Source organism: Cystoisospora suis, assembly GCF_002600585.1.
Source record: "Cystoisospora suis strain Wien I chromosome Unknown contig_4368, whole genome shotgun sequence".
NCBI classification, from domain to species: Eukaryota; Apicomplexa; class Conoidasida; order Eucoccidiorida; family Sarcocystidae; genus Cystoisospora; species Cystoisospora suis.
The window spans coordinates 19179-28831 of record NW_027157160.1 but is presented as its reverse complement, the minus strand read 5'-3'; the positions used below and the strand labels follow the sequence as shown (position 1 = coordinate 28831).

Below are 9653 nucleotides of genomic sequence, written 5' to 3'. Positions count from 1 at the left end.
AGAAGAAGATGAAGAGGAGGAGGCTCCCGGGAGAACGTTATTCATGTCTTTCTCCTCTTTACTGCTACTCCTATCGTGAGGAGCCTTAACTAGGGGATGTCGACTGCTACTACTATTACTATTACTCGTAGCTGAAGTCTCTTCATTCTCATGAACGTTGTTGTTTTGCTGAGGCGCCTCCGTCTTCTTCTTCCCTCCTACACCACCTCCTGTTGAAATCTTCTCTCTTCCTTCTCCCCCCCCTTCACCTCTACTACTACTACTGCCATCTATTGAATCAGATAGCCGTCTACCACTACCGGCCCCACCTCCTCCTCCTGCTGAGGGAAGTCTGTCTTTCTTCCCTCCCGATCCTTCAAGGTGATGGTGTTTCTTTGCATGATGTCTATGACTATTGTTAGGGTGGCTGTTCATGAAAGGATCATTCTCATCCCCTCCAGGTCCGCCACCCCCACTGCCGCCTGCTACTACACACGTTGAAGAGCTCACCCCGCTTGCTGAGCCACTACTACTACTACCACTAACTCTACCTCCACCTGTTCCTCCTCCTCCTGCTGGTCTCTGAGGAGTTGCGCTGGGGGGATAGGAGATATCCTTAAGGGTGACGGCTTGGGGATGGCGCATGCGGCGAGCAAAGGCATAGGAAGCGGAAGGCAGAACCGTCAGGATGCTTCTTAGTTGCTCTAATACACGTTCTGTAGCTACAGCTGAAGCAGAAGGACGCTCAAAGGCCAAGACGATAGACGACGTTGTCGTCTGCTGGGCTAACAAAGAGGATGAAGAAAGATGACTGCTGCCTCCCCCGCCTACGAGACTTTGCTGTTGTGCATCTGAGAGAGGGCCATAAAGGGTGGTCGGAGGGAATCCAACAGACGACAGAGGAGGTGAAAGGGAAGAAGAAGATGTAGGAAGAGAAGAAGAAGAAGGTGGAGCACGTGAAGAAGAAGAGCTCGGTCCACTCCCTCCCCCTGAGGACTGAACAAGAGATGGAACGGTCGTCCGAGTAGTACTACTACTACTACTGCTTGAAGAAGAAGAAGTGGTTTGGTGTGGAAGCAGCTGGCAATCGGGAGCAGCAGACCAGCAGATAACAAGGAAGAGAAGAACAAGAAGATGCCATGAGTCTTGATGGGCACTGGCTACATTATATAATAAGGTGAAGAAGAGTTTTCGATTCAATTCTCTTCGTAGGTAGAAGAGACGACATATCCCTAGCACCCCTAACGGATGTACTGGAGGTCTCGGAGGTCGATACACTCCATACAGCAATCGAGGACCTGAACCGCCCCCTGCTCCTCCTCCTCCTGCCCCTCGACTGCCTCCACCAACCATTCCGCTCTCTGCGCTAAGACTACTTGCTGTTCCTAGTGATGTGGTCTGCAGAGCTCTCGTCTGAGGAGGAGTACTGCTATGAGGAGTCGCGATAGTAGTAGTAGTAGCAGTAGCTGTCTGACTCTCTCCTCCCGCTGCTCCTGTTGCCGCACCCCCAGATGTCGAAGAAGAAGAAGCATCTGTAGTTGTTGTATGGGAACCTCCCCTAGTCGTATGGACGTGATCTTCAGTTCCAATCATAGCATGAGTAGATCCACTAGTAGTAGAAGTGCTGGCAGCATTCCATCCTCCTCCTCCTGATGCTCTATACCCTCCACCAATAGCTTCCGTAAGCCACGTCCCACCCCCACTGCCTAGACTTCCCCCCCTCGAGCCTCCTACTGCCGTCGTGGCCTGCAGTCCGCCACTAGTGCCTCCTGAAGCAGCTGGTCCTCCTCCTCCACCCCCTAAGAGAGAGCTATTGCCTTGCCCACTACTCGCACTACTACTGCTTCCTCCTACTCCCACCGCAGAAGAGAAGAGCCATTCATTCAAGACTGATAAGCCATCGATCACTCCATCTGAACGTAAACTGATAGTTCCTAAGAGACCTGTGGCACCCCCAGCAGCACCAAAGGGGGCTGGTGTGAGTGTGATCAATCCCCCTGGACCTCCAGTGACTCCTCCTCCTGTTGCTGAAGATAGAAAAGCTATTAGACTATTGGTCTGATGGGAATGTCCTCCTCTCCCGCCATAAGGTGATGAGGTGGTACTCGTCGTTCCCGTACTTCCATACCCTCCTCCTCCTCCCCCTGTCGCTGTCCACAACCCACTACTACTCGCGTTGTACTGACCCCCACTATTGCCAGAAGCCCCTAGCCCTCCGCCCCCACCCCGACTCCCTCCTCCTCCCTGAGCCGTACCGGCTGGAATGCCCCCCACGGATATGCCCCCCCCTCCGCTATTGCCTGTCGTCGCAGCGGCCGCTGCAGCGGCTGCAGCTGCCCATGCTCCGTTGAGAAAGCGTTCAACGGCTGAAGAGCCAAAGGGGCCGTTACTACTGCTACTCCCACCTCGATGGTGCTGATGGCGAGGATGAAGGAGAATGTTGTTGCTATTCTCGCCTATTCCATCGTTATGATGATGATGAGGTAAGAGAAGACCTGAGACACCTCCTCCTCCTCCTATGCCGTTGCTACTTGATTGGTGATAGCCTCGGCCTCCTGCTCTATCTCTTCTCCGTCCACTACTACTACTACCACCACCACCTCCAGCTCCTGACTGTCCCACGAAGAAAGAGTCCTCAAGAGAAGGTGAAGATCCTTGAGAAGTTAAACCGAAGATTTGCGCCCCTAGACTACCTCCTCCGCGATTGCCTCCCCGACCACCACTGCTACTCCCCCCTCCTGCTTGTAAGATTTGCATATCAAGGAAATCAAAGAGCCCAGCTAAGTACATATCCCCTCCTGTAAGAGCGCCGAACTCGCCCCCCCCTCCATCACCACCTCCTCCTGAGCCGTCAAGTCCCCCTCCCCCTAATCGACTCGTGAAAGTAAAGACAGGAGGAGACACCATTCCCCCAACCACAATGCCATCATTGCCCCCACCTCCTCCTGTATTTCTTCCACGCCCGCCATCGAACCCTGTCCCTCCTCCTCCTCTCATGATATCTACAGCATACACTCGTCCCCCACCTCCTCCCCCAGTCTGTCCCCCTCCTAAGCCTATTCCACTACTACCAGTACTACTACTACCACCTCCTGTATTTCCTCCCCCTCCCTGATGCTGTGAACTCCTCGAGAACAAAATCCCTCCTCCATGACCTTGGCCTCCTCCTCCTCCTTGACGTGCCCCACTGCCTGATGCGCCTCTTCTTCCTTGATGCCGAGATGACGATTGACCTCCATCACCTCGATGCTGCTGGCTCCTATTGTGATGATGCTGTCGCTGAAGAGCTCTTTCACGTAGTAGAGATGCTTCAGCGACAATCTCGGAAGGTAAGGTTCTTAGGAAATCACTGCCAGCCGTTAGAAGGACTTCCTGTCTCAACAAAGGATCAAGAGTCGCAAGGAATGTCGCGTTATCTAAGTCGGTACCTCCACCACCTCCTGTCGATGAGGAACTCCCACTACTACTACTACTAGCACCTCCTCCCGAACCGTCTCCTCCTGCACTCGATCCACCTCCTTGACCTGACGCTGCTGAAGATTCATGGGGCGCCCCGGTTCCTCCTGGAGAACGGCATGCAGCTATAACTTGCTGACGTAGAGCAGATGGAAGAGCATCGAGATATTCGTGTCGAATTTCATTCAAGGCAGGAGGAGATGACGATAAGGATCTTCCCCCACTCACTGAAGGACGTGGTTGTGGTGGAGAGACCTCATCTCCTGGGGCGGAAGAAACGCCATCTGTAGACGACGAAGAAGAACGTTGCTGGGTTTCTCCTTCTCCTGTGACTCCCCCTGTCTCTTGTGAAGACGAAGAAGACGCCGGACCTGGGGCAGTAGGAGAAGAACGGGAATCTTCATGAGCAGCGGCAGAACTCTCACTCGAAGAAGAACTAGATACGGAATGTGGATCTGTTGGAGGAGGGGCGGTGCTATGACTTTCTCCTCCTGATGTGGCAGATGAAGCCGGAGAGGAATCAATCGCCGTCGCTGAAGGAATCGAACTCGACGCACTTGGACCTGTAGTAGTAGTAGATGATGACGAGGGAGGGGCAGGAGACGAAGAAGAAGGAGGAGGACGACGTCGCGCTTCAACAGCTTGAATAGTTAATTGACGAAGTTGTTGAATGACAATCTCTTGGCGGAGATCATCTGGAAGAGCTTCAAGGAATGATGGATCCATACCAGCAGCATCACACAGCTGAGCTTCTGTCAGGCCTAATGCTCTTGCTAAAGGATTAAGAATACCTCCGCTTGTCGCACATTCCACCTCCTCTTCCTCTTGGGGGGGTGGAGCAGTAGGAGGACTTCCCTGTGTCTGCTCTTCTCCTGCCGATTGACTGTTCGATGATTCTGTCTGTGTAGATTCTCGTTCCTGCTGCTGCTGTGGGTGTCCCCCTTCCTCTGTAGAAACTCCACCTTCTCCTTGTCTTTCTTCTCTTTCTCCCCCTCCTCCATGGCTAGATGCTGTAACTCCAGCGCGAACAGTAGTAGTACTATCTGACTCAAGAGGACTGCCGGAAGAGCTCTGCTGCTGAGGTCTTTGAGACGTGCCGCCTGGGGTACTACTTTGGGCCTCTCCCCCTCCTAAGGCTAAAGATGCCTGAATAGCTCTCTGAAGAAGAGAATCATCTGTCTCCTCCCCAGTGAGGGATGAAGTTGCCTCCTCCATATGCTGTTCCATCTCCCCACCTTCTCCTCCACCAGGATGTGGTCTCTGTTCTTCTTCTATCTCCATCGGTTCAACAGGGGCCTCGCCGCTTTCTTCTGGAGCTCTTCGTGCCTCATCACTCGCAGGTGCCGGCAAACTGGCCCCACTGCTGCTACGACCTTCTCCCCCTTCTTCTACAACACCTCCAGCCCCTGGCACATCTCCCCCACCCTCAGCACTTGCCGAAGAAGAAGAAGACGGTCTCTCGGCTCCTCCTGTACCTTCTTCTGTATCTACATCCATCTCATGATCTTCTCTCGCTCTCTCAGAATCTCCTCCTACGGTTGCTTCTCCACTCCCCCCGGCTGATCCTCCTTCCTCCGCATGTTCAGCAGATGGAGGAGGACGTGCTTCTTGAGAAGCTGACGATGATGATACCTCAGCCCCTTCTTCTCTTCCTTGTTCTCCCCCTCTTGTTCCTTCTCTTCCCGGGGCCGTTGAAGACGATTCTCCTTCTCGTCTCCTATCACCCTCACCTCCTTCTTCACCTCTTCTCCTCCTTGCACTCGAGGTCCCGCCTCCTCCGCCTCTACCTCCTGCTACAGACTCAGTCGGCTGGCTTTCATTCTCTCTAGAAGCAGATGGCTCCTCAGGAACAGCAGGAAAGGATATCTCCGAGACAGTCTGTAGCATGCCCCCTCCAGGTGTTGAAGCTAACCGTGAGATAAGAGCGGAGGTAAGTAATCTATGCTGTTGTTCATGACCTCCATCTTCCACCAGGAAGAAATCCAGAGAGCTATCATCGGAATCGCTATATCCACCACCACTACCTGGACTGCCGAGGCAAGCACAATACTCCTCTCCTCCCCCTTCTCCCCCTGTCGTAGTAGTAGCAGGAGGAGGCGTGACCGTAGACCGACTGCTTCCTTCATCCTCGGATCCTCTTCTTCTTCCTCCTCCTTCACGGCTCCCTGGGTCTCTTCCTCGTGTTGATCGTCTGTCTTCACTTGGTCTTTCTCTTCTTCTTTCACCGTGATTCTCATCGCCACTTCCTCCTTCTCCGCCTGCAGCCCCCCGGGCAACTTCTTGTCTTCCTTCTCTTCTTTGAGTAGAACGTGACGCCTCATGAACATGTCGACCTTCCCCTTCGGAATCGCCGGTGTCGGCAACTAGGCGATCAAGAATCGTCTGAAGAAATCTTCTTTCTTCCTGTAGATTTGGCGAGGATGATCTTCCTCCTCCTGGGGCACTCCCTCCTCGTCCGACAGCATTTCCTCTTCCTCCCTGTGAACTCCCACCAGCTAGACGGGCAGTGAAGGAGCTTCCGCTACCTCCGCTACCTCCTCCTAAGACACCAATGATGCCTGACGGTCCCCCTGATCCCCCCCCACCTAGACTGTATGGGGAAGCCGCCGTGGTCGTGCTACCGCCACCTCCACCACCCCCACTACTACCGCCGAGATGACGATGGCCAGCGCCTCCCCCACTGTTACTACTACTACTATTATTACTACTACTATTGCATGCAGATGCAAAGAGAGGGTGTTCCCCTGGAATGGAGAAGGCATCTCCATGAGACCATTGCTGTTGCGATCCTGCGATCGATGAAGATGAGAGAAACATGCCTCCTTGCCCAGAGGCCGAATTCCATCCACCTGCATTACTAGCTGTGTCTAAGAAGGACGGAGAAGATGATGATGTTGAGAAGTGAAAAGGCAAAGCAGAAGAAGCAATATTGCCGATCAAACCCCCACCTCCCCCTCCTCCTGTAGTAGCCGTGCCAATGAGCATTCCAAAGGTTGCGGGGTGACCCCCACTACTAGTTAAGAGAGGTGATATCGATAAGCTTCCTGAAGAGGAACCAATACCCGAACCAAAGATCAACTGAGGACTGAAGAGCCCTCCACCTCCAGAAGAGAGAAGACCTCCCGCGGCACCCGCACCTCCTCCTAATCCTCCTAAAAGCGATGAGAGAAGATGTCCTCCTCCACCTCCTCTATCTCCACCACGACCTCCCATCATTCCTCGACCTCCTCCTCCTCCTGTACCGCCACTACTAGAGACGTGATGATGCCCGCCATTCCCCCCACCACGAGCCCCGGATGAAGATAAGGTCACGCCAACGCCTCCTGTATGACTACTGCCACTCCCTCCTCCTCCGCCTGTCCCTCCTGCTCGGTGAGGGTGTCCACCCGAAATCGCAGATGAAGAAGGCAGAGGCTCAAAGGCACCTAAAGGATCATCTTCTATGCTGATGAGCCCATTCCCCCCGCCTAAACCACCGCCGCTAGTACTATTGCGGCCTCGGTGATGACCACTACTACTACTACCTCCTACTCCTCCGCCACTTCCCGATCCTGCTGAAGCTGCTGAGGCGACCACACCTCTCACAGCGGAGACAAGATCCTGATGAGCATCTGCCGAGAGGTGAAAGTGAAAGCGTAGTTCATCTAAACTATCATCTTCATCTTCGTCTTCGTCGTCATCTTCTTCATCTTCCTCTTCATCTTCCTCTTCATCCAGATCTTCTTCGTCTTCGAGATCATCGTCATCTAGGTCATCTTCTTCATCTTCATCATCTTCGTCTTCATCGTCATCCAAATCAGGGACATTCACAGCTCCAAAGAGAGGGGGGGGGGGAGGAGGAGGAGGAGGCGGACGCGCCCCGCCTCCAGAGGGGGGGCTACGACCAGTACCACTACTGCGTGATGCAATGAAGGAAAGACCACTGGTACTTGCATCTCTATGGCGATTGCTTTCCCCATCTGGAGGACTCCCCTGCACTTCTCCTCCTTCGGCATCATCTGGAATGCGTAGAGGCACACCCCCCGTGGATAATCCACCTGTAGACACACCTGCCGATGAAGAAGAGGAAGAAGAAAGACTTGCTTCATCTCTTCCTCCTCCTCCTCCTGTAGATGGGAGAGAAGAAGAGGAAGTCTGACCGCTTGTATGATCGGGAGCTTGTGTATCTGTCGTGGCTGACGTATCGGCAGAAGTCTCTACTGAAGCTGATCGATCTCCTCCTGTAGCCGCCTCGCCACTTCTTCTTGAGTCGAAGGAAGAAAAGGTCCCTCCTTCACCTTGCTGAGGATGAGATGGCGAAGTGGAAGATGATGACGATGATCATGAGGAGAGATGAAGGGAAAGCAAGGACAGCAGACACATAGATAGATAGATTAAAGATAAATAGATAGATAGATAGAGGTAAGGGGAACCGAAGAGAAGAGCTAAGAAGAAAAGAATGTCTGGCATCTTTCACTTCTTGACCTTGATGAAGATCACCCTGGCAGACAGTGCTCAACATTCGTCTTGCCTCTTTATGATCCACACATCATCCTAATCATCATATCAACACTATTCTTCATTTGCTCTCCCTAAAAGACTAAGGCCGCATGCGGAATATGAGAGGTAGTCTAGGCGTTTGCCCCCTACTATTGCCTCTATGATTCGTATTCCCCCTCCGCTCAGAAGATACGAGAAAAACCCATCATGAGAGGCCTAAACTCCATCTCTCTCTCTTCTGCTTCTTCTTCTTCTTGACTTACCACTGCCGCATCATTCCTTTCTGCTTGTTCAGCCTCTGGTGTGTCGCCTGGCTGACGATGAGCTCCGCTGCCTTGCTCTCCTCTTCTTTCTTCCCCCCCTTCACCCCCCGCTGAGCTATTTGGAGAAGCTGAGTGGTCTCCCGCAGCAGTTTCTTCAAGGGTGTCTGTAGTTGTCGAAGTCGGAGGAGGTCTTCTTCTTCTTCTGCGGTCTCTTCTTCGTCGTGAGGCAGATGAGGATGTAGGGAGAAGATCTTCTTCATCCTCTTCATCTTCTTCTTCTTCATCCATCATCACATCTTCCTCTTCTTCATCCTCTTCTTCTTCCAACTCGTGAGGATCTCCCATGCTATCTTCATCTTCTTCCATCATCTCCGCATAATCCAAATCACCACGCTCCTGAAGAACACCATACGCAAGACATACATACATGAATCTTAGAGCATACATACATACCTCGTCATACATACATACCTCTCCATACGGACGTACAGCTTCATACACTCAAAGAGACATACATCTTCATACATACATCTATACACAGTTCATCCATCTCCTATCTACATATACGTAGTACGTCTACTACCACATATATTCTCCCATCTGTATCCCTCCAAATGTATGCATTAATGCACGCTCGCTCCCGTCTCTCCCTCTCTCCATATACATGTGTATATCCATACGCCCCAAGCCTGCGCAGGTCAAGAAGTACAAAAGAAAAAGGAAGAGAACTTCTCTCGAAGACAACCGCCTTCCTCCCGTCACACACTCACACACCCTGATCTACCTGTCTCTTGAAATAGTGTCTATCCATCTATGCAGAATGGCCTATGGAGGGTGTGGGTGCTACTAGTACTTTTATATGCCTAATAGGAGTTGCTCTGTATGTCGGCCTGCTGGCATGTGCGATTGTCCTTCGTACTCGTATTCTTGGGGCGTCATCGTCGTCATCTTCATCATCTTCATCGTCTTCATCTTCTTCATCTTCTTCTTCACCTTCAACTGGCTCAGGAAGAAGAAGATCGTCTTCTTCTTCCTCGACTTCATGAGGTAATTCCCTAGTGCTAGCCAACCCACCACCTCCACCTCCCGTCCCCGCATCTTCCTCTTCACTCTCGGCTACACAAAGCGACAAAAAACAGACAGCTACTCCGTCACATACACATAGAGAGAGAGAAATATGTAGACATACTGCAGTTACGCATGGATGGTCGGATGAATGCACGTATTGACATACACCAAGCTCCATATATATATGTATATATGAAGCTCCGAGGGTGGTCTACCGGAATCTTGATCATCCGACTAGTCACCTGATACATGCAGCAGCTGTCAAACCCTCTAGGCTTTGAAGGCTGACGTTACCCCTGCTACTAGAGATGTGTCTCTCTCTATATGTGTGTATATACACTCCTCTTGGAGTGACATAAAGGAGGACAAGCAAAAGACAAAGAAGAGAAGCGTAGGCAGGAAGAGATG

At 52.1% G+C, this 9653-nt stretch overlaps 1 protein-coding gene across 1 annotated transcript in view; it reads right to left on the bottom strand.

The window, feature by feature from the left end:
- CSUI_008005 (hect-domain (ubiquitin-transferase) domain-containing) overlaps positions 1-9653 on the bottom strand; it is a gene marked incomplete at its 5' end in the record, with an annotated part of 33888 nt that overhangs the window by 5086 nt on the left and 19149 nt on the right. The window contains 3 exons of the mRNA XM_068068145.1: positions 63-7716; positions 8178-8573; positions 9097-9293. Of these exons, the coding sequence (XP_067919879.1) occupies positions 63-7716; positions 8178-8573; positions 9097-9293 (8247 nt within the window). The remainder of the gene's footprint in view (positions 1-62; positions 7717-8177; positions 8574-9096; positions 9294-9653) is intronic.